The sequence below is a fragment of the Heteronotia binoei genome, chromosome 5 (genome assembly GCF_032191835.1).
Source record: "Heteronotia binoei isolate CCM8104 ecotype False Entrance Well chromosome 5, APGP_CSIRO_Hbin_v1, whole genome shotgun sequence".
NCBI lineage: Eukaryota > Metazoa > Chordata > Lepidosauria > Squamata > Gekkonidae > Heteronotia > Heteronotia binoei.
The window spans coordinates 28,622,861-28,649,563 of NC_083227.1; the positions used below are offsets into that span (position 1 = coordinate 28,622,861).

The window sequence follows — 26,703 nt, forward strand, 5'->3', positions numbered from 1 at the left end:
CATGGTGGGGGGTGGGGAGATAAGTTTTTATATCTTGGAAAGGAGGGAGGCGGGGATCATGCCAAGCCATGGCTGTCCTAGGTTGGCCAGCTCCCTCCCCTGCAGCCATTTTCTTCAGGGAACTGAGCTCCATCTGCTGGAGGTGGGTTTGAATTCTGAGAGAACTTCAGAACCCACCTGGAAGTTGCAAACCAAGAGATTCACGGAAACAGCTAAAGCCACCATAATCAACTACTGTGAATGCATAACTAATACAGTTTTCTGCAGATCCAAACGGCTTTTTTTGTAGCAAGAACTCCTTTGCATATTAGGCCACACTCCCCTGATCTAGCCAATCCTCCAAGAGCTTACAGGGCTCTTTACTTCAGGGCCTACTGAGGATTGGCTACATCAGAGGTGTGTGGCTTAATATGCAAAGGAGTCCCTGCTACAAAATAAGCCCTGGATACAAATATTATTTCTTATGCTCAGTAATCAATAAATCAGTCCACATTTCTTTCATGTATATATCCATTGCACAGTTCACAATATAAAGTGCCCTAAATGTCTCGTAAAGTGCAAGTGTCTTCTCAACCTCTCCCAAAAGTAGCAAAAAGTGCCTGTGCCGATCCTGTATTTCTTGAATAAAGTGCTTGCAAAAAGAATAAAGTGCTTGCAAAAATTTCAGTGCAAAGTGAGAGCCTTATGAGGATGGCATGGATCAATTTCTCAGGAATTTCTTTGGCGTTGTAGTAAACTTTGTTGGTTATTTATTCATGGTAGATGACTATTTTAGCTTCAACCGCCTAGAGGTTGGGTTCAGATCTTGTTAGGGGAGATGCCAGCAAAAATAGGAAGCCTGCCTTTTTGGGGTCGGGAGGCCCAGAAAGGAATTCGAGATGGGACCACATCTGTTGAATCATTCGTGCTGATTGGCTTATCACAATGGTAGGTATTTTGGCTGACTCTCCCCCCTACTGCCATCTCCAGCCGGGCACCACTGAGATAATTAGTAGCCGTGCAAAAGTGTTCAAGGTCTTGGTGTAGACCTTATGCCAAATAGTCTGGACCAGGGGTGGCCAAACTGTGGCCCAGGAGCCACATGTGGCTCTTTTACACATATTGCGTGGCTCTCAAAGCCCCCACCACTTCTCCAAGCCAAGCCAGCCAGTGGTTTGGAAAATGCACTTAAAGTTAAAGTTGCTTTCTTTTCACCTCTCCCTCCCACAATCTATCCTTCCTTCCTTCCTTCCTTCCTTCCTTCCTTCCTTCCTTCCTTCCTTCCTTCCTTCCTTCCTTCCTTCCTTCCTTCCTTCCTTCCTTCCTTCTTTGTGACTCTCAAACATCTGACAAGAATTTCTTGCAGCTCTCAAACATCTGACATTTATTCTATGTGGCTCTTACATTAAGCAAGTTTGGCCACCCTTGGTCTGGACTCTGGAAAATGGTCCTTCTTTCAGGATGAGAGGGAATATGGGGCTGGGAGAAAACTGTGATAATTCTCTGGATGAAGGACTTGTGGTATATTCCCTGCTTCATTTGGGGAGTGGAGATTGTATTTATATGTGCATATATGTCTGCATGTTTGTGTGTGTATACGTATTTTCCTTTTGACACCTGTCTGTCTCTCTTCGTCCCCACAGGGAGAAGACTCTCTTCATAGCCAAGTAAATAAAGGCAACTTTTCAAACACAGAGGTGACCCAAGAGAAGGGGAAGGAGATGGAAGAGCAGGACCCAGAAGAACCTGGAACTGAAAAGACAGCATAAAAGAGCCCGCATCCAGTCCAGCCTGGAAGTGGTGTTGAATTATGGGAATCAGCTGTATCAAAGGTTCTGGCTAAGGACAGCATGACCTACAAAGTACGTTGCTGACAGTTCCGCTATTATGAGGCCTATGGGCCCCAAGAGGTTTGCAGCCAGCTCCATGGACTTTGGAACCAGTGGCTGCAGCCAGGGAGGCACACCAAGAAGCAGATCATGGACCTGGTGATCCTGGAGCAGTCCCTGATTCTCCTGCCTGTGGAAATGCAGCACTGGGTCAGAGGATGTGGGCCAGAGACCAGTTCCCAGTCGGTGGCCCTGGATGAAAGCTTCCTCCTGAGTCAGGCAGAGGAGATGAGGCAGGCAGAACAGGTAAGGGGATTCCCTCTATGTATATCAAATTCAAGCAACAATATTTGGCCTTATCCTAAAATGTCCCTGCCAGATAATAGCCCAGAGCCTCTTCTACTTGAGGATTTCTGATCCGTGCAGATAACTCACTGGGTCTCTTGATAGAAGGGTGCAGAATCTGGGAGTGGGGCAGGATCCATTTCTTGGTCTCTTTTCCATTGCATTTCTTACGCCTCTCCCTGGTTGCTTTTTCAGATGAGGGAACCATCTTTGAAGATGGAAGCTGCAATCCCTGAGGTGGAAGGAGCTTCCTTGGAGCAGGGGCAGAGGGTGCAGGCGGTGGAGCATGCCCAAGATGGCCTCTTCTGTGGTAAGGACTCGTTGTACCTGGATTCCATTGGAACAGCCTGTGATTCCATTGGAACAGCCTGTGAGTACAGAAAAGGGCAACTAGAATGATTCAAGGGTTGGAACACTTTCCCTATGAAGAAAGGTTAAAACGCTTGGGGCTCTTTAAATGGGAGCACACACAGCCTGGCCCAGCATGGCCATTTATGTCATTCCAAGGTCTCATTTGTGTCAGATCCGGCACTCATGAGTTTGACACCCCTGTCTTCCCAAATGAGCTGGCTGATGTCAGTTCTGGGACTATCCTCAATTAAATAAGGTTTCTAGTGTGGTCAGAAAGCTTGATAGATAGAAACAGTAATGAGACAGATCTGTGTTAGAATTGGCACACCTTTGGGGTGGCCAGTCCTTTATACCTTATCTGGGCTGGTATGCAGCCCACCAAAATTATACTGCAAAAGTCCACACAAAACAGTACAAACTGGTTCCAACCAACACAGGGAGGGACGGTGGCTCAGTGGTAGAGCATCTGCTTGGGAAGCAGAAGGTCCCAGGTTCAATCCCCGGCATCTCCAAAAAAGGGTCCAGGCAAATAGGTGTGAAAAAACCTCAGCTTGAGACCCTGGAGAGCCGCTGCCAGTCTGAGAAGACAATACTGACTTTGATGGACCAAAGGTCTGATGCAGTATAAGGCAGCTTCATATGTTCATATGTTCAACACCTTTGTTCATTAAACATTTAGCAATTTGTGCTGTCTCTGAGAAGAGATAAAGCACATTTGAGACAGAGGCTACACTCCCTTCTGCAGAGTAGAAATGGATACTTGTGATTGTTACAATGGACAGAGCAAAGTCGAGGCGAGGCAGGCACAGTGCGCCCTCCCCCATTCCTAAGACATAAGAACATAAGAACATAAGAGAAGCCATGTTGGATCAGGCCAACGGCCCATCAAGTCCAACACTCTGTGTCACACAGTGGCAAAAAATTTTATATACACACATACACTGTGGCTAATAGCCACTGATGGACCTGTGCTCCATATTTTTATCTAAACCCCTCTTGAAGGTGGCTATACTTGTGGCCGCCACCACCTCCTGTGGCAGTGAATTCCACATGTTAATCACCCTTTGGGTGAAGAAGTACTTCCTTTTATCCGTTTTAACCTGTCTGCTCAGCAATTTCATCGAATGCCCACGAGTTCTTGTATTGTGAGAAAGGGAGAAAAGTACTTCTTTCTCTACTTTCTCCATCCCATGCATTATCTTGTAAACCTCTATCATGTCACCCCGCAGTCGACGTTTCTCCAAGCTAAAGAGCCCCAAGCGTTTCAACCTTTCTTCATAGGGAAAGTGCTCCAGCCCTTTAATCATTCTAGTTGCCCTTCTCTGGACTTTCTCCAATGCTATAATATCCTTTTTGAGGTGCGGTGACCAGAACTGCACACAGTACTCCAAATGAGACCGCACCATCAATTTATACAGGGGCATTATGATACTGGCTGATTTATTTTCAATTCCCTTTCTAATAATTCCCAGCATGGCGTTGGCCTTTTTTATTGCAGACGCACACTGTCTTGACATTTTCAGTGAGTTATCTACCACGACCCCAAGATCTCTCTCTTGGTCAGTCTCTGCCAGTTCACACCCCATCAACTTGTATTTGTAGCTGGGATTCTTGGCCCCAATGTGCATTACTTTGCACTTGGCCACATTGAACCGCATCTGCCACGTTGACGCCCACTCACCCAGCCTCAACAGATCCCTTTGGAGTTCCTCACAATCCTCTCTGGTTCTCACCACCCTGAACAATTTAGTGTCATCCGCAAACTTGGCCACTTCACTGCTCACTCCCAACTCTAAATCATTTATGAACAAGTTAAAGAGCATGGGACCCAGTACCGAGCCCTGCGGCACCCCACTGCTTACCGTCCTCCACTGCGAAGACTGCCCATTTATACTGACTCTCTGCTTCCTATTACTAAGCCAGTTTTTGATCCACAAGAGGACCTGTCCTTTTACTCCATGACTCTCAAGTTTTCTAAGGAGCCTTTGATGAGGAACTTTATCAAAAGCTTACATAAATATAAAGCATACATAAATACATACTAGCATACATAAATATAAAAGTAGCAAGGCCCTTGAACCCCTCACCTGAGAGTTAGTATCCATCACTGCTATGCCAAGGAGACAGGCTGGGTGAGTGGGCATCAACGTGGCAAATGAGGTTCAACATGGCTAAGTGCAAAGTAATGCACATTGGGGCCAAAAATCCTAACTATAAATACAAGTTGATGGGGTGTGAACTGGCGGAGGCTGACCAAGAGAGAGATCTTGGGGTCGTGGTAGATAACTCACTGAAAATGTCAAGACAGTGTGCAACTGCAATAAAAAAAGGCCAACGCTATGCTGGGAATTATTAGGAAGAGAATTGAAAACAAATCAACCAGTATCATAATACCCCTGTATAAATCGATGGTGTGGTCTCATTTGGAATACTGTGTACAATTGTGGTCACCGCACCTCAAAAAGGATATTATAGCATTGGAAAAAGTCCAGAAAAGGTCAACTAGAATGATTAAAGGTTTGGAACACTTTCCCTATGAAGAAAGGTTAAAACATTTGGGGCTATTTAGCTTGGAGAAATGTCGACTGCAGAGTGACATGATAAAGGTTTACAAGATTATGCATGGGATGGAGAAAGTAGAGAAAGAAGTACTTTCTCCCTTTCTCACCATACAAGAACTCATGGGCATTCAATGAAATTGCTGAGCAGTCAGGTTAAAACGAATAGAAGAAAGTGCTTCTTCACCCAAAGGGTGATTAACATTTGGAATTCACTGCCACAGGAGGTGGTAGCGGCTACAAGCATAGCCAGCTTTAAGAGGGGGTTAGATAAAAATACGGAGCAGAGGTCCATCAGTGGCTATTAGCCACAGTGTGTGAGTGTAAATATATATATATATATATATATATATATATATATATATATATATATATATATATTACACACACACACACACACACATATATATATTTGGCCACTGGGTGACACAGAGTGTTGGACTGGATGGGCCATTGACCTGATCCAACATGGCTTCTCTTATGCTCTTATGTTCAAACCAGCCAGTATCATAATGCCTCTGTATAAATTAATGGTGCGGCCTTATTTGGCATATTGTGTTCAATTCTGGTCACCACACCTCAAAAAAGGATATTATAGCACTGGAAAAAGTGAAGAAAAGGGCAACTAGAATGATTAAAGGGTTGGAGCACTTTCCCTATGAAGAAAGCTCCAGACGCTTGGGGCTCTTTAGCTTGGAGAAATGTTGACTGAGGGGTGACATGACAGAGGTTTACAAAACTATGCATGGGATAGAGAAGGTAGATGAAGAAGTACTTTTCTCCCTTTCTCAAAATACAAGAACTTGTGGACATTCAATGAAATTGCTGAGCAGTCAGGTTAAAATGGATAAAAATAAGTCCTTCTTCACCCAAAGAGTGATTCACATGTGGAATTCACTGCCACAGGAGGTGGCGGTGGCTACAAGCATAGCCAGCTTCAAGAGGGGATTGGATAAACACATAGAGCAGAGGTCCATTAGTGGCTATCAGCCACAGAGTACTGATAGAACTCTCTGTCTGGGGATGTGATGCTCTGTAATTTTTGGTGCTTTGGGGGGAGGGACAGTGGGAGGGCTTCTAGTGTCCTGGCCCCACTGATGGACCACCTGATGGCACCTGGGGTTTTTGGCCACTGTGTGACATAGAGTGTTGGACTGGATGAGCCATTGGCCTGATCCAACATGGTTTCTCTTATGTTCTTAAATACTAGATATCCCCGGGGAAAGGTGGACATGTGGTTATGATCAGCCAAAATAGATGAGGCTAAAAGGCCACCACCAATCCTTTCCTCCTATAGTCATATAAGTGCTGTTAGATCTTAACAGCTTTCACAAATGCTAACAGTTTCTCTCTCTTTATTCCAGCAGAAGATGATCAAAGGATTGAGGAGGGGGAGGAACTTCGTCAGCAAATATCAGATAAAGTTAAACATGAAAACTTGAATGAAAATGTCAGGAATCAAAGCAGAACTAAGGGAAACAAAGATGGTGGTATGGTTGAGAAGTGTGATGGAAGAAAGCGGAATGTACATTTTCCAAAGATAATGAAGACAAGCAAATCCATTCAGTGTGGAAAGTATTTAAGAACTAGATCACAGCTCCTTGTAAACCAAAGAATACGGAGAGAGGAGATACCTTCTAAATATTCAGAGATGAGAGCTGAATGCAGTAGGAACATTTATACAGCTTCTCCCCCATGTGGATTCTTTGATGGCAAGTAAGTTCTTGCCTGTGACGGAAATGCTTCCCACACTCTGAGCAAGTGTTGGGTTGCCCTCCCCCATGGGTTCTTTGGCGTCTAATCAAAGTGATTCTCTGACGAAAACCCTTCCCACACTCCAGGCATTTGTAAGGTTTCTCCGCTGTGTGGACTCTCCAGTGAGCATTAAGGCTGGATTTACAACTGAGGATTTTCCCACACAAATGACACGTGTTCCTTTCCTTCTCTTCATCTATTTTCCCTTCTACTGGGATTTCGTGTAAGTCAAATCCCAGCCAAGCAAATGATTTCATCACCGTCTTGTCTTTGATCTCAGCTTGCATTGTCAGTTTGGCATCGCTGAGGCCATTTCAGAGAGCCAGTTTGGTGTAGTGGTTAAGTGTGCAGACTCTTATCTGGGAGAACCGGGTTTGATTCCCCACCTCCACTTGCACCTGCTAGCATGGACTTGGGTCAGCCATAGCTCTCGTAGGAGTTGTCCTTGAAAGGGCAACTTCTGGGAGAGCTTTCTCAGCCCCACCCAACTCACAGGATGTCTGTTGTGGGGGAAGAAGATAAAAGGAGATTGTGAGCCGCTCTGAGACTTGGAGTGGAGGGTGGTATATAAATCCAATATTATCTTCTTCTTCACAAACACATATGTCCCGTGGGTCAGCCATAGCTCTGGCATAGGTTGTCCTTGAAAGGGCAGCTGCTGTGAGAGCCCTCTCAGCCCCACCCACCTCACAGGGTGTCTGTTGTGGTGGAGGAAGGTAAAGGAGATTGTGAGCCACTCTGAGACTCTTCGGAGTGGAGGGCAGAATATAAATCAATATCATCTTCTTTCTGAGAGCAGCTCACCCTGTACTCCCACACTCTCCCATGCATCATCTGTTGGGGGGTAAGATAAAGAAAAAGAATGAAAGAGAACATTTTGAAGATAACAAAGGGGAGGGGGAACTGAGCCTGGACTCTAGCATTGCTTGAGATTAATTTATAGACAGTTATGATTCATAGATAAGAACATAAGAGAAGCCATGTTGGATCAGGCCAATGGCCCATCCTGTCCAACACTCTCTGTCATATGGTGGCCAAAACCCAGGTGCCATCAGGCTAGAACTCCAGAAGCCCTCCCACTGTTGCCCTCCAAGCACCCAAGAATAAAGAGCATCCCTGCCCCAAACATAGAGTTCCATCTATATCCCCAGACAAAGTGTCCCATCTATACCTTGCGGTTAATAGCCACTGATGGTCCTCAGAAAGCCAAGAGAAAAATTTTCCACTTCATGTAAACCTTACCAGGAGGGAGGCCTTCAAATCCCAAATTTAAAGGCATATTATATAGCAGCCAATTTGGCACAATTAGTTAGGTCACTAGGTTCAAAAGCAAAAGAGGAGTGGATTATGATTTATTAGCCACAGTGTGTTGTTGGAACTCTCTGTCTGCGGCAGTGATGCTCTGTACTTCTTAGTGCTTGGGGAGGGCACAGTGGGAGGGCTTTTAGTGTCCTGGCCCCACTGGTGGACCTCCTGAAGGCACTTGGGGTTTTTGGCCACTGTGTGACAGAGTGTTGGACTGGGTGGGCCGTTGTGGGTGGGCCCCTCTTGTCTCCTGGCAACCAATATTTTTAGTCCCAGACCGACACTGGCTCCTGCCCAAAATGAGAGATCAGTTCCCCTGAAGAAAATGGCCATTTTGAAGGGAGGACTATATGGCATTATGCCCTGCTGAAATCCCTCCTCTCCTCCAACCTCTTCTCTCCTGAGACACATTCCCTTAAAAAGGAAGGAAGGAAGGAAGGAAGGAAGGAAGGAAGGAAGGAAGGAAGGAAGGAAGGAAGGAAGGAAGGAAGGAAGGAAGGAAGGAAGGAAGGAAGGAAGGAAGGAAGGAAGGAAGGAAGGAAGGAAGGAATTTCCCACCCTGGAGCTGGCAACATAGCTGTGCCATAAGGAGGAATGTACTATCTTGGGCTCCTTGGAAGAAGTACTGATTTTTTTTTTTTTAAACCCACTGAATGAATAGATGAGTAAAGTAGGAGTTCAGTGGCACCTTTAAGACCAACAAAGTATGTGCATGCATACTTCTTCAGAAGTGAACAGAACAGTTGTCATCTTTAGTTGTAACCAGTGCTCCCTCTAAGCTGAGTTCGCGTGAGTTAGCTCACAGATTTTTAGCCTCCAGCTCACACATTTTTGTCTTGGCTCAGGAAGGATGACCTCAGAGCACAATCAGCAGCTCACAGCTTTTATGCCAGTAGCTCACAAAGTAGAATTTTTGCTCACAAGGCTCTGCAGCTTGGAGGCAACATCGGTTGCAACTGAGAAGCAAGCTAAGGGTTAAAGGCAGAGAAACCAAATTCCTAGAGAGACAAGTGGCCAGTGACTGTTTGACTGCACCCCCCCCCCCTTAAACATACATTTTCCTACCAGCAGCTTCAGCGGTTCCTTTTGGGATCTGGTGAGTCCCAAAAGCATTTTAGTCCAATCGTGGTTGAAAAGGCCAAGGGGGGGGGGGGCTGGATGAGTAGGAACTCCCCCCCCCTCCATGAAGACTGGCAGTTCTCCCTCCCTGTAGCACAGTCCTCATCAGATGCTGCATTGCTCCCATGCCATGCACCGCATGCAAAGAGGGAGAATGCTCCCCCGCATCTGCATGTGCCCCAATACTACAATCTGCGGAAAGTTATAACAGAGGTGGCCAAAATTGCTTAACATAAGAGTCACACAGGATAGAGCCGCAAGACATGAACATTAGATGTTGGAGGGAGGGAGGGAAGGAATGAAAATAGATGGGGAGGGAAGGAGAGAGTGAAAGAAAGCAACTTTAACTTTAAATGCATTCACCAAGCTGCTGGCTGGTGTGGCTTGGAGAAGTGATTTAAAGAGAGAAATGCCTTCTATAAGCCAGCTGACAGGATGGTGGAGGCTTTGAGAGCCACACAATATGTGTGAAAGGGCCACATGTGGCTCCCGAGCCACAGTTTGGCCACCCCTGGGGTTAGAAGATCAGCCATTCCTTGCACCCCACCCATGGGAAGGGGAGGGGGCTCCTCTGTGGGTGTCCTCTTTCCTGTTCCTTTTCTCTTCTGCAAACGCTCTTAGATCCGGAGAGCCAGTTTCCTTTTGAGGTGTGGCCGTCCGTAGAGGCAGGGTGGCTCTTTCCCCTCCCGTGTATGGTTTAACCTCACAACAACCTTGTGAGGTAGCAGCAGCTGGAAAAAAATGACTGACCCAAGGTTGCCCTGTGAATTTCGCAGGAAGAGGGAATTCAAATTAAGAACCAAAAAGGTTTTTAAAAGTCGAAAACTTAGGGTCCAGTGATTCTGTACCTCAACGTACATGATAGAGGTTTATCAAATTATGCATGGCCTGATCCAACATGGCTTCTCATACATTCTCATGTCTGGGGACAGTGATGTGCTATATTCTTGGTCCTTGGGAGGGCAACAGTGGGAGGGCTTCTGGAGTTCTGGCCCCACTCCTGGACTTCCTGATGTTCCTTGGGTTTTGGCCTCTGTGTGACACAGTGTGTTGGACTAAATGGGCCACTGGCCTGATCCAGCATGGCTTCTTTTATGAGAAAGAGAAAGAATGTAGAAAGGGAGCATAGCTGTGGTGACAGAGTAGGCAGCTCTGGTTTGGAATTCAGTGTTTCTGCAGAAAAGCATATAAGAATATAAGAGAAGCCATGTTGGATCAGGCCAACAGGCCATTCAGTCCAATACTCTGTGTCACACAGTGGCCAAAACCCCCCAAGTGCCATCACCAGTGGGGCCAGGACACCAGAAGCCCCCTCACTGTGCCCCCCAAGCACTAAGAATACAGAGCATCACTACCCCAGACAGAGAGTTCCAACGATACGCTGTGGCTAAAAGCCACTGATGGACCTCTGCTCCATATGCTTATCCAATCACCTCTTGAAGCTGGCTATGCTTGTAGCCACCACCACCTCCTGTGGCAGTGAATCCCATGTGTTAATTACCCTTTGGGTGAAGAAGTACTTCCTTTTATCCATTCTAACCCGACTGCTCAGCGATTTCATTGAATGCCCACGAGTTCTCGTATTGTGAGAAAGGGAGAAAGGTACTTCTTTCTCTTCCTTCTCTATCCCATGCATAATCTTGTAACCCTCTATTATGTCACCCCGCAGTCGACTTTCTCCAAGCTAAAGAGCCCCAAGCGTTTTAACCTTTCTTCATAGGGAATGTGTTCCAACCCTTTAATCATTCTAGTTGCCCGTTTCTGCACTTTTTCCAATGCTATAATGCCTTTTTTGAGGTGCAATGACCAGAACTGTACACAGTATTCCAAATGAGGCCACACCATCGATTTCTTGCATTTGATTTGCCACAGCCTTTCTTGCATTTGATCTGCCATATCTTTTAGCAGGAATTCTTCAAGTTGGATTATAAAACATTTCCTTGCCTTGAAGGTGGAAACTGATCATAGAACTTGTGTTGGCTTTTCAGGGACCAAGCAGGGCAGCCGTTACCTTGGAGGCATAATTATAGCCAGGAGGTCCAGGAGATAACATGATTGGTGGTTTCTGAGCAATCTGAAGACACCAGCCTTGTTGTGAGACTTGGAAGTGAGTTTTCAACTGCGTTAATTGCTCGTAGAAGCCTTTTGTGAAACAGGGCAACTAGAATGATTAAAGGGTTGGAACAAAGGTTAAAATGCTTGGGGCTCTTTAGCTTGGAGAAACGTCCACTGCAGGGTGACATGATAGAGGTTTACAAGATTATGCATTGGATGGAGAAAGTAGAGAAAGAAGTACTTTTCTCCCTTTCTCACAATACAAGAACTTGTGGGCACTCAATGAAATTGCTGAGCAGTCAGGTTAAAACGGAAAAAAAGGAAGTACTTCTTCACCCAAAGGGTGATTAACATGTGGAATTCACTGCCACAGGAGGTGATGGTGGCGGCTACAAGCATAGCCAGCTTCAAGAGGGGCAAAGGATAAACATATGGAACAGAGGTCCATCAGTGGCTATTAACCACAGTGTGTGTGTGTTTGTGTGTATTTTGGCCACTGTGTGATACAGAGTTTTGGACTGGATAGGCCATTGACCTGATCCAACATGGCTTCTCTTATGTTCTTAGGGCATCAAGCGCATCCCTGTTGCGTTCTTTTGCCTTGCTGCTTGTCATCTCTACACTGGCTACAAGAAGCTTTGGAGCACAGGACTCCACCTTCACGGCTCATCGCACCATGTCTCAGAATCCCAGCTTTAAGGAACAATTACAAGGATTTTTATTCCAAAGAAATAGACTATTGCTATAAGTATATGGACTTCGTGTATGGATGTGTCTTATATTTGCCCTTTTGGTATTGTATGATTCTATGAGGATGTTTGATTGTATAAAATAATTGAAAAATCTGGGGTTTTGCTTACGCTGATGACTACGGGCTTTCTTTCCTGTTTCCATTACCACGCTACTCTGTTGGTTTGCTATTATCTTGGAGGCGGCAAACTGGGGGAAGGAACCTTTGAGTTCTTGGCACCTTGGAGGAAGGAGGGAAAATGGAAGATTTTACAAGCTCACCTGGCCTTGAAGCAAGAATAGGATCTGGTGCCACTGGGAGCAGAGAGGGATGCTGGGAAAGGACTATGCAGAAGACCCCAGCAGAAGACGCCACCAACTGGGAGGTCCAGTGCCAACGCTTCAGGCACTTCTATTACCAAGAGGCTGAGGGACCTCGAGAGGTTTTCAGCCAGCTTCATGATCTTTGCCATCAGTGGTTGAAGCCAGAAAGGCACAGCAAGAAGGAAATGCTGGACCTGGTGATCCTGGAGCAGTTCTTGGCCATCCTGCCCCCAGAGATGGAGAGCTGGGTCAGGGAAAGCGGGCCGGAGACCAGTTCCCAGGCAGTGGCCCTGGCAGAAGGCTTCCTCCTGAGCAAAATGAAGGAAGAGCAGGTAAGATCAATCATCCATGGTGTTTTTCAAGGGGTTACTGCTATTGGGAGGAGTATTATGCTAATGCCCCCCAGCTCATTCTCCCAAATTTCACTGTCATTCCTGAAGAAGAAGATATTGGATTTATATCCCGCTCTCCACTCCGAAGAGTCTCAGAGCGGCTCACAATCTCCTTTACCTTCATCCCCCACAACAGACACCCTGTGAGGTGGGTGGGGCTGGAGAGGGCTCTCACAGCAGCTGCCCTTTCAAGGACAACTTCTGCTAGAGCTATGGCTGTGGAGGAGTGGGGAATCAAACCCGGTTCTCCCAGATAAGAGTCTGCACATTTAACCACTACACCATACTGGCTCTCCAGTATGGAACAGCTGTTCCAGTATGGAACAGTATGGAAGAACTGTTCCAGACCTTTTTCTCCCCCTTTTGTGGCCTCTTGGGGAGGGGCCATGGCTCAATGGAAACGCCTCTGCTCGGCATGCAGAAGGTCCCAGCTTCAATCCTCGGCATCTCCACTTTAGAAAGATCAGGAAGTAGGTGCTGAGGAAGACTTCCTTGTCAAGGAAGTGTTTCTTATTTGATTGCAATGGCTTTGCATTTATACTTGTCATACATGCTTTGAATTAACATGACTTTGGAGGGAGACTGTTTAACACAGGCAATGTTAAGACTGAGGCAGTCACTGCACAAGAGAGGCATTGCATCCCTTTTCTCTTTGACCTTGAATGCCAGACACTAATCAGGACTGCTGTAGAGACCGTTCTAACTTTTATTTTCAAGGCCTAAGGGAATATGTTTAAAATGCTTTTGTCACTTTTCTTGCAGGCCTAGAATTGCTTACTTGTACTAATGGCTATGCCTAGTGTATAAGTAAGAGCTCCATGGCGCAGAGTTGTAAAGCTGCAGTCCTGCAGTCGGAGCCCTCTGCTCATGACCTGAGTTTGATCCCGACAGAAGCTGGGTTCAGATAGGTGGCTCCAGGTCGACTCAGCCTTCCATCCTTCTGAGGTTGGTCAAATGAGTACCCAGCTTGCTGGGGGGGAAAGTGTAGATGACTGGGGAAGGCAATGGCAAACCACCCCATTAAAAACGTCTGCCGTGAAAACGTTGTGAAAGTAATGTCACCCCAGAGTCGGAAATGACTGGTACTTGCACAGGGGACTACCTTTATGAGCCCCATGGCGCAGAGTGGTAAAGCTGCAGTACTGCAGTCCTAAGCTCTGCTCACGACCTTAGTTCGATCCCGACAGAAGCTGGGTTCAGGTAGCCAGCTCCAGGTCGACTCAGCCTTCCATCCTTCCGAGGTTGGTCAAATGAGTCCCCAGCTTGCTGTGGGGGAAGAGTAGATGACTGGGGAAGGCAATGGCAAAACAACCCCATAAAAAGTCTGCCATGAAAACGTGAAAGCAACGTCACCCCAGAGTCGGAAATGACTGGTGCTTGCACAGGGCGCTACCTTTACCTTTTTAGTATATAACATGGGTGGCCAATGGTAGCTCTCCAGATGTGTTTTGCCTACAGCTCCCATCAGCCCCAGCCAGTATGGCCACTGGCTGGGGCAGATGGGAGTTGTAGGCAAAAAACATCTGGAGAGCTACCGTTGGCCACCCCTGGTATATAACTACCTGACTCTACTTCAGGAGGGCAGTTCTAACGTCTTTTACTGTGAACATGTAGAGCAGGGGTGGCCAACGGTAACTCTCCAGATGTTTTTTTGCCTAGAACTCCCATCAGCCCCAGCCAACATGGCCAATGGCTGGGGCTGATGGGAGCTGTAGGCAAAAATAAATCTGAAGAGCTACCATTGGTCACCCCTGATGTAGAGGGCTGGAACACACTCTTTCAATAAATACCTTATCTGATATAAATCAAAGAAGCTGAGTTGATGATAGCTGCACAGAAACAGACACTCCTCCTGAAGGAGAGCCAGTTTGGTGTAGTGGTTAAGTGCACGGACTCTTATCCGGGAGAACCGGGTTTGAGTCCCCACTCCTCCACTTGCAACTGCTAGCATGGCCTTGGGTCAGCTGTAGCTCTGGCAGAGGTTGTCCTTGAAAGGGCAGTTGCTGTGAGAGCCCTCTCCAGCCCCACCCACCTCACAGGGTGTCTGTTGTGGGGGAGGAAGGTAAAGGAGATTGTGAGCCGCTCTGAGACTCTTTGGAGTGGAGGGCGGGATATAAATCCAATATCTTCTTCTTCTGAACCTTTTAAGACCTACTATCAGTCTGAGTAGAGAAGACAGACCTCCATGGACTGATGGTCGGTCAGTGAGTGTTTATTATAATAGTCATAGACCAGGTAAAAAGCACAAATCTATGAGTAATAAAAAGTACAAATCTGTCAAAGGTATACTACTAAAATTCATGTCCAAATAATACAGCATTAAAATGTAGATAAAATTTTACTACATAGCAGTCATTATTTGTAATAGCTCCAGAAAGTCTACACCAAACGAGAAAGCTCTTAAGGCAGCTTTGTGTGTACTTGAGATCTTCATTGCTCTTTCAGAGGCAGGATCCAGTAGCAGGAGTGGCCACCGATTTCTCTGAGGCAGAGAAGTCTTCATCGGACACCAGAGGGCAATCGCTGTTCATGGGGGTCAAGCAGGAGTCCGCCCACGAGACCCCCTTGCTGGGTAAGGATTAAGAGGGCAGGTTTCATCCAGGGGGAGGGGAACCACACTGCTCGAAACAATTTTATTAAAATCTTTAGGGGTGTGATGCTGAAATGTGAAGTAGAAATACCCCGTGAAAGGGAGGTCGCCAAAATGGCAGACCTCTTATGCCCATGCTGTGGCAGAAATTGGTGTACAGAACTAGCCCTTCTATGCACCTCTGCCAGTGTGCAGAGCCAGTTTGGTGTAGTGGTTAAGTGTGTGTACTCTTATCTAGGAGAACTGGGTTTGAGTCTCCACTCCTCCTCATGCAGCTGCTGGGTGACCTTGGGTCAGTCACAGTTCTCTCTGAGCTGTTCTGCTCAAGAACAGTTCTCAAAAGAACTCTCTCAGCCCCATCTACTTCAAAGGGTGTCTGTTCTCGGGAGAGGAAGGGAAGGAGATTGTAAGCCACTCAGACTCCCAAGTGAAGAGGAGGGTATAAATTCAATTTCTTCTTCTTCTCCTCTTCCTCCTCCTCTCCAAAGAGTTCTGTTGCATGTGGGATTGTTCCATTTCCCTATTTCACAAGCACCTGTGAGATGAGCAAGACCTAGCCACAGTTTCCAGACACCCAATGAGCTTCAGTTTGGTGTAATGGTTAAATGTGCAGACTCTTATCTGGGAGAACCACATTTGATTCCCCACTCTTCCACTTGCAGCTGCTGGAATGGCCCTGGGTCAGTCAATAAAGTCTGCTGCTTGAAGGGCACTTGGTGTAATTAGTAGACTGATCAAAGCCACCAAGCAATACACTGTCTTACAGTTTGCAAAAATATATTACAAGGATTGTGTACCACACATGATAAACAATATAATATTGATAGAAGGCAGCGGTGCTAAGGTCTTTTAAAGTAACAGAAACACCAAGGGGGCCAAAAAACCTGTCCCCAAATGAATAGATATAAGTCCAAACTTGGAAATAGTCCAACTGAAATTAACAAGATGGGTGCTCCTAAGGAACGTAGCTTCAGTGTAGCTGCTTTCTTAAAAAGACGTCTCTCTACATTTTGATGACGTTTCAACTGACCAAGAGAGAGATCTTGGGGTCGTGGGAGATAACTCACTGAAAATGTCAAGATAGTATGTGATTGCAATAAAAAGGTCAATGCCATGCTGGGAATTATTAGGAAGGGAATTGAAAACAAATCAACCAGTATCATAATGCCCCTGTATAAATCAATGGTGTGATCTCATGTGGAATACTGTGTACAATTCTGGTCACTGCACCTCAAAAAGGATATTATAGCATTGGAAAAAGTCCAGAAAAGGGCAACTAGAATGATTAAAGGGTTGGAACACTTTTGCTATGAAAAAAGGTTAAAACGCTTGGGGCTCTTTAGCTTGGAGAAACGTCGACTACGGGGTGACATGATGGTTTACAAGATTATGCATGGAATGGAGAAAGGAGAGAAAGAAGTACTTTTCTCCCTTTCTCACAATACAAGAACTCGTGGGCATTCGATGAAATTGCTGAGCAGTCAGGTTAGAACGGATAAAAGGAAGTACTTCTTCACCCAACGGGTGATTAACATGTGGAATTCACTGCCACAGGAGATGGCGGCAGTTACAAGCATAGCCAGCTTCAAGAGCGGATTGGATAAAAATATGTGGTCCATCAGTGACGATTATCCACAGCACATTATTGGAACTGTCTGGGGCAGTGATGTTCTGTATTCTTGGTGCTTGTTTGGGGGGCAAACTGGAAGGGCTTCTAGCCCTACTTGTGAACCTGCTTTCTTTTTTGGACACTGTGTGACACAGAGTGTTGGACTGGATGGGCCATTGGCCTGATCCAACATGGCTTCTCTTATGTTCTTATTTCCTGAATTCAGTTCAATTTCATGAAAGAGCCCAATGTTCACACTGAAAATGAGAAGCTTAATGCTGTGATTAGAGAATGTAGAGCGAGGTTTCTAAACAATTGAGCTGTTAAAACTGAAGAAGGAATTGAAACATCATCAAAATCTAGAGAGACGTCTTTTTAAGAAAGCGCCTGCATTGAAGCCACATTCCTTAGGAGCACTCACCTTGTGAATTTCAGTTGGACTATTTCCAAGTTTGGACTTATATCTATTCATTTGGGGACAGGTTTTTTGGCCCCCTTGGTGTTTATGTTACTTTAAAAGGCTTTAGCACCGCTGCCCTCTATCAATATTGTATTGTTTATTATGTGTTGTACACAATCCTTGTAATATATTTTTGCAAACTGTAAGACAGTGTATTACTTGGTGGCTTTGATCAGTCTACAAATTCTCTCAAAACTGTTTTGCTCAAGGGCAGCTGCTGTGAGAGCTCTCAGACCCACCTACCTCACAGGGTGTCTGTTGTGGGTGGTGGGGGGAGAGATAAATGTAAAGGAGTCCTTCAGTTCCAACAATGCCATGGTGAATTGAATTTGTGACCACTCTGAGACTCTGAGATTCAGTGTACAGGGCGGGATATAAATACAATATCCAATATCTTCATCGTCGTCAAAGCTGAGGCTGGGAACTGGATCCCAGTCTTTGTGATCCAAGTTTAACTCAGTTGCCAACAAAGAGAGGCCGTTACTATAGGCCAGACTCTGCCTTTTCTATTCAGCCATCCGCAATAGCAAAAGAGCCTAAGAACATAAGAAGAGCCTGCTGGATTAGCACAGTGGTTCTTCTAGTCCAGCCTCCCATCTCACACAGTGTCCAAGCAGTTCCTCTGCAGGGGCAACAACAGGGCAGAGAAGCTGAGGCCTTCCCCTGGTGTTGCTTCCTGGCTGTGGGATTGACTGTGTCTGAATATGCAGGTTTCCTTTACTCAGCATGACATTGTTGGAACTGAAGGACTTTGTGCTCTCTCTCTTAGTCTCAGACTTCAGAGGGAGACTATAGAGTCAGAGAGATAGATAGGCCACAATCATGATAATTCTTTCCCTCTACTTCTCTGATGCTATCCCCTTAGATGTATAGATCGCTACTTAGATCTCACCAAGTAGATCAGGGAGCCATCCAACAAACCTTCCTTCCTTCCTTCTTCTCATTATGTATACTAAACCCATCTTCCACCATCTTCCATTATAATGTATTTTTCTTCTAATGGCAATCTATATGTATGTTACATGTTAAAAGGTAAATTAGTTGGATGGGAAAAACTTCTGAGAAAGAAATGCCCTCATTTTTGCCCAGACTTATAACAATAGAGTGATTAACAGACATTCTCACATTTTGACATGTTACTGTTTTATTGGTTTCTCACACTCATGCTATACAGATCAAAGGTTTGCTCAATTTGTTAATTTCACTATTCCGTCATTGGATCTTAAATGTGTACCATTTGGCATTCTAAACCACTGCCTACCAGCTAGATGTAGGTCTGCTCATTGTACCTGGTTCCTCATCTGATGAAGTGTGCTTGGAGGACAAGAAAGCTTACGTTCTGAATAAAACTTCATTGGTCTTCGAGGTGAACTTGACTCCTACTTTTTCCTACTGCTTCAGACCAACACGGCTGCCCACTTGGATCTTTTCCATCTTGGCCCTATGAAGGCAGGACATGCTTCCTGCATCTCTATCCACCCTAGCTAGCTAGACTAGATTAGAATCTAGTCTTCAATGGAGTTCCTTACAATAAAAGGGCTTGTATTAGCCCTTTTGCAACTTTGTTTCTTGTCAGCCCACACAAACCAAATAGACTCCGCTACATCATGTGCCTTAAGCACTCTGCTAACCCAAATAATCTTTCAGGCGTAAGAACATAAAATAGCTGCTGGTCGGATTTGTTCCTCAATAGGAAACCCTACTGCTCAGTTAAGATCTTCCCAGAGTTCTCTGTTTCTTCCCAAAGGTGACGGGTGTGAGATTAAGACTGAGGAAGAATTACTCAAGGTGTCATTGGAAGACGTGGGGTGCCTAGAAAGAGAAGAGCAGAAATGGGAAATGGAGGTCAAGCACGAAACTGGGATGGAGTCTTTGGCTTCTCAAAGTGGCAGCTTCCAGGAGTTCAGCGTCCAGGAAAAAACAGATGAAGGAAAAGAAAAGGGTAAATGCCCTGTGTGGGGGGGAGGGGCAGGGAGCTATATTTAAAGCCAAAAGTTGAGTCCCAGCCCAATTTAAGAGACTCAACAGCCAGAGGTCCAAGTGAGTTAATCCAGAGATTCCTTTATTGCCACTATTGACAGGAAGAAAAACAATCCTCTCTCTTTATACCAACATCCTCCATTTTTCCTCCGCGTTTTTCCTCAGAGCCATTTTCACAAAGCCATAATAACATTTATACATTTCTGATAACAAAGCAAGTCTAGTTGATTGGTCACAAAGTTCTCGCTTCTGGCCCTTTGTGGTATCTCATTGGTCAAATGAATCCCATTTTAGAAATGAAAAATGAAGTGATACCTCATGGGGTCTTCTAATCTGGACCCCCCCACCCAACCCTTTACTTCCTGGTATCTTGCATTTGTGGTTTTCTGGGAATGTGCAGATGGCCAAGGGGTGTTTGTTCAGGTCCTTTGTCTTCTTTGTGTGGGCACTTGGCCTAATTCCAGAAAATGTGTAAGAGGCAAAACTTCTACCTTTGTGATATGTCTCCGGAGATGGGGAGAATGTTTACTTTCTCCTACAGAACATGATAACATATTCTTGCTAGAGAAAAGGGCTTTGTGATATGCAATGCGCTTTCTTTCTGTTCTCAAAGACCACTATGGGCCTGTGTCATGCATATTAAGGCAGATTCTGCAAATATAGTAGTTAAGGCAGGTTACTGCAAATATGTTCTATGATCAGGATTTGTACAAATCTGTCTGGCACTCTGTGCATGTTCTAGTGCAAATCTGAATCTACATTCTATAGAATAGTGATTAGAGTGTTGACTAGAATCGAGGAGAGCCGGATTTGAATCCTTACTCTTCCGTGGGAGCTCAGCTCACCAAGTTTGTTTGGGTTAGTCACAAACTCACAGCCTGATCTACCTTACAGGGGTGCAATAAGGATAAAACAGAGGTCAAAAGAATTACATGTGCTGCTTTGGGTCCTTAATGCGGAGAAAGTTGGAGTAGGGAATGAAGTAAATGTATCAATAAAATTGAATGTCTCCTGTCTAAAAGGAGCATCAGCTTCAGGCACAACCTCACTGGCTACTAGAGAATCCACCCAGGGCACAAACTAATGCTATTCCAAGTCCTACATCAGGGGTCCCCAACCCCCAGGCCATGGACCAGTATTGGTCTGTGGCCTGTTAGCAGTCGGGCCACAAAGTGAGGCAGAGGCGCTGCACCACTCCTTTTGCTCCGCCCGAATGCAGCAAGGCAGAGCAGCCCCTTCAGCCCTTTTGCTTGCCAGGGACCCAGGCAGCTGAAAGAGGCAGTGTTTCCTTGCTCCAGTAGCAGTTTGGTGTAGTGGTTAAGTGTGTGGATTCTTGTCTGGGAGAACCAGGTTTGATTCCCCACTCCTCCACTTGCACCTGCTGGAATGACCTTGGGTCAGCCATCACTCTGGCAGAGGTTGTCCTTGAAAGGGCAGCTTTTGGGAGAGCGCTCTCAGCCCCACCCACCTCACAGGGTGTCTGTTGTGGGGGGAGATGACATAGGAGATTGTAAGCCGCTCTTAGTCTCTGATTCAGGGAGAAGGGCGGGATATAAATCTACAATTCTTCTTCTTCTTCTCCAAAGCACCACCTCTTTCATCCACCCAGGTCCCAGACAGGTGGAAGGGGCAGCATGGCAGTGACTTTTGCCTACCCCTCATTTAAGGGCCCCCATGGCGGGCAGGGACAGGGCAGAGGGGCAGCCTGGGGGGGCAAAAACCCCAGCAGCACCACCCCACACTGGTCCGTGGGAAAATTGTCTTCCACAAAATCAATCCCTGGTGCCAAAAAGGTTGGGGGCCTCTGTCCTACATAGAGCCTTAACAGCAGTTAAGCTAGCCTGGTTAGAATGTCAGACTAGATGGTTAGGGTTAGATGGTAATGGTTAAAGATTGTCAGACTAGAATTTAAGAGACCCAGGTTCGAATCCTTATTCAGCCAGGAAAGGTCGCTGGCTGCTTTTGGGTCAGCCACTCTCTCTTAGCCTAACCTAAGCCATTTTGAGAGCCAGTTTGGTTAGTGGTTAAGAGCAGCAGACTGTAATCTGGAGAACTGGGTTTGATTCCCCATGCCTCCACAAGCAGCTGCTGGGTGATCTTGGGTCAGTCACAGTTCTCTCAGAGCTGTTCTCTCAAGAGCAGTTCTCAAAAGAGCTCTCTCAGCCCCACCTGCCCCACAGCCCCACCTGCCTCCTGTTGTGAGGAGAGGAAGGGAAGGAGATTGTAAACCACTCTGAGCCTCTGAGTGAAGGGCGGCGTATAAATCCAGCTCTTCTTCTTCTTACCTACCTTACAGGGTTATTGTGAGAATAAAAATAGAGAGAAAGAGAGCAATGCAAGGGGAGTCCTTGGGGGGAAAGGAGATGTATAGATGAAATAAATGTACTTAATAATCTTGTTCCAGGTAAGAGATATGAAGGTCTTTTCCTCTTTTTCTTTATTCTATCAGATGTTTGGGAGAGCAATAACAAAGCTGAATCCTGCGAGGTGCCTTTGGAAAGTGCAGGACGTACAGAAGGAGAAGTGCAAATATGGAAAGTGGAAATAAAGCAGGAAATTTGGAGTGAATCCTCTGCTTTTCAGAGCAGCAACTTTCAGGAAATCCCAGCCCTAGAAAAAAGAGGAAAGGGAAAGGAAAGGAGTAAGTAGACTGCATGTAGAACTGAAACGTTTAGAGTGTAAGCTAAGCTTTCCTGCTCATCAGAGATTCTGTACATGGGAGAAACAAATTAAACATTCAAAATGAGAAAAGAATAATTGTGGCATACAGAATCTTAGTATCCATCTACACAGTGCTTTCTAACAGCTGTTAGAACGTAAAAACATAAGAGAAGCCATGCTGGATCAGGCCAGTGGCCCATCCAGTCTAACATTCTGTGTCACACAGTGACAACAAAACCAGGTGCCATCAGGAGGTCCACCGGTGGGACCAGGACACTAGAAGCCCTTCCGCTGTTGCCCCCCCCCCCACAAGCACCAAGAATACAGAGCATCACAGCCCCAGACAGAGAGTTCCATCTATACCCTGTGGCTAATAGCCATTGATGGACCTCTCCTCCATATGTTTATCCAATTCCCTCTTGATGATGTCCATGCTTGTAGTTGCCACCACTTCCTGTGGCAGTGAATTCCATGTGTTAATCACTCTTTGGGTGAAGAAGTACTTCCTTTTATCCATTCGAAGAAGAATTGCAGATTTATACCCCACCCTTCTCTCTGAATCAGAGACTCAGAGCAGCTTTCAATCTCCTATATTCTCCCCCCACAACAGACACCCTGTGAGGTGGGTGGGGCGGAGAAAGCTCTCACAGCAGCTGCCCTTTCAAGGACAACTTCTGCCAGAGTTATGGCTAATCCAAGGCCATTCCAGCAGGTGCAAGTGGAGGAGTGGGGAATCAAACCAGGTTCTCCCAGAGTCTGTGCACTTAACCACTACACTTAACCACTAAATCTCTTAGCCCTTTTCCTCCTAGGTCCTCTTAGAATCATAGAATTATAAAGTTGGACAGGACCACCAGGATCATTTAGTCCAACCCCCTGCACAATGCAGGAAATTCACAAATATGTCCCCCTAAGTTCAAAGAATCAGCATTGCTGTCAAATGAGCCTTTTGCACGCAGAGTTACAATATCCAACCAGGACCAGGGAGGACCTTGTACTGGCTGCCATTACTCTGGTAGGGTCTGCCTGGGAGGGCCAAGAGCACCCACCTGACACCTGTCTACCTTCTCAGCAAACATCTTTTATCTGTGACCAAAGAGGACCCAGGCAGTATAACAATTTTATTATATGTGCTCAAGAAAAACAAGCGTGTTGTAAAACTTTTAGTGCAACAGTGAACATGAAAAAATAGTAAAGGTAGTACAAATTAAAAATAAAAGTCTTGATGTGACCAACTATATGTTCCCTTCCTTCTGATTCCAACTGACTCACCATTTTTTGGACAAGGGAACTCTCCTGACTGCAGCCTTCTCTCCAGCCTTTCCAGAGAGAACTTCTCCAGCTAGGCCTTTCCTCCCAGGTCCCACCCCTCTGGTCTCCACTGGGCAAGTTTACCCTCCAAAACTTTTGTCCACTCAATCAGAGGGACAGAAGGGATCCTGGGAAATTCAGGCCCTGTAGCTACTTTAAAACAAGTTTCCCTGGAGCTTGTAGCCTCACCAGGTCTAGGATCATGGCACTAGCATTATTGTATTTTCCAGTGAGTCTTTTACTATCATGATCTGACCAAAGTATGATAATGTTTTATTACCATTTTGATAGGGTTTCATTTTTAACAGTTGTTCAATGAGATAAAGGCTCTAGTATTCTTACCTGTTTTCTCCTTTTATTACAGCAGATGAAATATGGAAAAGCAGATCCAAGCAAAAACCACACAAGCGGTCACTGGAAGGTTCCATATCTATTGAAAGAGAAGAGGAAAGGCAGAAAACTGGGATAAGGCAGGAAACCAAGAAGGAATCCTCTGCATCTCAAGATGGTAATGTCTGTGAAATCCCACTTCGGGGGAAAAGAGTCAAAGGGAAGGAGAGGAATAAGTGCCATTTGTGTGGGAAAAGCTTCAGCTGGAAATCAAGTCTGAATGCTCACTTGAAAATCCACACAAGGGAGAATCTATACGAGTGCTCAGTGTGTGGAAAGAGCTTCATTCAGAGTTCACACTTGACTTCTCATCAAAGAATCCACACAGGAGAGAAACCATATAAATGCCTGGAGTGTGGCAAGAGCTTCATTAAGAGCACAAATCTCATTTGCCACCAAAGAATCCACACCGGGGAGAAACCATTTACCTGCTCCGAGTGTGGGAAGAGTTTCTGTCAGCGGATTACCCTCGTTCGACATCAAAGAACCCATGTGGGGGAGAAGCTGTACACTTGCCTGGAATGTGGGAGAAGTTTTAGCCAGAAAGATGAACTTGCTGGCCATCAAAGAATTCATACAGGAGAGAGACCATTTAAGTGCCTGGAGTGTGGAATTAGCTTCAGTCGGAATACGAGTCTTAGTTCGCATCAAAGGATCCACTCAGGAGAGAAGCCATTTAAATGCTCAGACTGCGTCATGAGTTTTTGTGATAAATGGAGCCTTAAAAACCACCTGAGGGTTCATACAGGGAAGAAAGCCTACAAATGTTCCAAATGTGAAGAAAGTTTTTGTAGTGCATCGAATCTCCTTCGACATCAGCGGCTCCACACAGGGGAAAAGCCTTTTAAATGCTCCGAGTGCGGGAAGCGTTTCAGTCAGAGTGAACAACTCACAACACATAAAAGAATTCACACAGGGGAGAAACCATACAAATGTTTAGAGTGTGGGAAAGGCTTCCGATGCAGGTCTGCTCTTACTTCCCATCAAAGAATCCACACAGGAGAGAAACCATTTAAGTGTTCAGAATGTGGGAAGTGTTTCAACAGAAGCACAAATCTTACTGTGCATCAACAAGTCCACACAGGTGGAAATTCACACAAACCTATGGCGTGTGCAGAGAACTTCCAGCCCACCACGCTGTGTACAGTTCAATCCCAATGCTGAAAAGTATTGCTTTTATTTGATGGTGTATTAAAGATGTGTTGCATGCAACAGCACAGATACTATCTCAGTTTCTATTAGGGAATGAACTGCAGGCAGCAGAGAAATCTCCTTTCTCCTCTGCATATCCAATCATGGTGACCAGATTTTGTTCCAGTGTACTTGTGTTGGTAGCACCAGCAAGGACTGTTTTTAAAGTTCATGTTATTTATGTACTGACTTGATTTATCATCTGTCTTTTATTAAATTGAACTCCAAAGAGCTTTACAGGACTGAAAAATAAATAAATGCAACAAAGATGGAGATGATACATACATTAAATAATCCCCCACCCCCCAAAAAAGCCTAGGTCACACAGTTGAAGAATGATGAATTAAAAAATAGCATAGAGCCAGTTTGGTGTAGTGGTTAAGTGCGTGGACTCCAATCTGGAAGAGCCAGGTTTGATTCCCCACTCCTCCACTTGTACCTGCTGGAATGGCCTTGGATCAGCCATAGCTCTCATAGAGGCTGTCCTTGAAAGGGCAGCTGCTGGGAGAGCCCTCTCCAGCCCCACCCACCTCACAGGCTGTTTGTTGTGAGGGAGGAAGATAAAGGAGATTGTGAGCCACTCTGAGACTCTGAGATTTGGAGTCTAATATCTTCTTCATCTTCTTCATAATAATAAATCTAGTAAGCTGGATTCCACCATGACCTGGATGGCTCAGTTGGCTCTCTTTTACAGGGCTTTTTTTGTAGCAGGAACTCCTTTGCATATTAGGCTACACCTCCTTGATGTAGCCAATCCTCCAAGAGCTTACAGAGCTCTCCTTACAGGGCCTACTGTAAGCTCCAGAAGGATTGGCTACATCACAGAGGTGTGGCCTAATATGCAAAGGAGTTCCTGCTACAAAAAAAGCCCCGCGAGTCTTTTGTACTTTGATGGGAGACCACCAAAGAAGTCCAGGGTTGCTATACTGAGAGAGGCCAGCAACCAAGTGTACCTGAGTGAGGGAACTGGAAGAAGTTACTTCCTGACCCGTCCCCATTCATTCACCCCATCCTTTGGAGAAGTTACCTTGGATTCACACAAACTCAGTTGGAACTTGTGTGTCCCCATGTGGAAAAGACATGGGGAGGGAGATTAAAATGTGGAATTTGCTGCCACAGTGATGCCCGCAGGAATAAACAACTTTAAAGGAGGATTTGATAGATCCATGGAGGATCAGTCTATCAATGGCTACTAAACATGGTGACTGAGAGGAACCTCCACACTCAGAGGCACTAAGCCTCTGTTGTTGGCTCTCTGAAGGAATTGGTTGGCCACTGTGTGAGACAGGATGATGTACTAGATGCACCACTGGTCCAATCCAACAGGCTCTTCTCATGTTCTTACGAAGGCCTTGACCTCTATGCTGTGTTGTTACTAGCCACCCACAGGAACTGTTTGATTACTGTGGAAGACAGGATGCTGGACTAGATGGACTATTAAGTCTTATCCAGCAGGGCTTTTCTTATGTTCTTATGAAGGCCTTGGCCTCTATGCCCTGTTGTTGGCTGCCCAGAGGAACTGGTTGGCCACTGAGACAGGAAGCTGGATTAGATGGACCACTGAGTGAGACAGGAAGCTGGATTAGATGGACCACTGAGTGAGACAGGAAGCTAGATTAGATGGACCATTGGTGTGACACAACAGGGCTCTATGCCCTGTTTTTGGCCATCCAAAGGAACTGGTTGGCCACTGTGTGAGACAGAATGCTGGACTAGATGGACTATTAGTCTGATCCAGCAGGGTTTTTCTTACGTTCTTATGAAGGCCTT

At 45.7% G+C, this 26,703-nt stretch overlaps 3 protein-coding genes across 3 annotated transcripts in view; 2 read left to right on the top strand and 1 right to left on the bottom strand.

Moving 5' to 3' along the window:
* The window catches only part of LOC132571892 (uncharacterized), an 851,656-nt gene that overhangs the window by 536,951 nt on the left and 288,002 nt on the right, over positions 1-26,703 (bottom strand). The gene's annotated exons all lie outside the window — the stretch shown is intronic.
* On the top strand, positions 1,889-12,155 carry LOC132571335 (zinc finger protein 24-like). The gene is made up of 4 exons (XM_060238143.1): positions 1,889-2,114; positions 2,349-2,463; positions 6,430-6,778; positions 11,864-12,155. Exons 1-4 carry the CDS (start codon positions 1,959-1,961, stop codon positions 12,042-12,044), a joined length of 801 nt encoding a protein of 266 aa, XP_060094126.1. The 5' UTR covers positions 1,889-1,958; the 3' UTR covers positions 12,045-12,155.
* Positions 11,985-25,165, top strand: LOC132571263 (zinc finger protein 436-like). The gene is made up of 5 exons (XM_060238015.1): positions 11,985-12,681; positions 15,187-15,313; positions 19,148-19,342; positions 21,830-22,021; positions 23,717-25,165. Exons 1-5 carry the CDS (start codon positions 12,286-12,288, stop codon positions 24,904-24,906), a joined length of 2,100 nt encoding a protein of 699 aa, XP_060093998.1. The 5' UTR covers positions 11,985-12,285; the 3' UTR covers positions 24,907-25,165.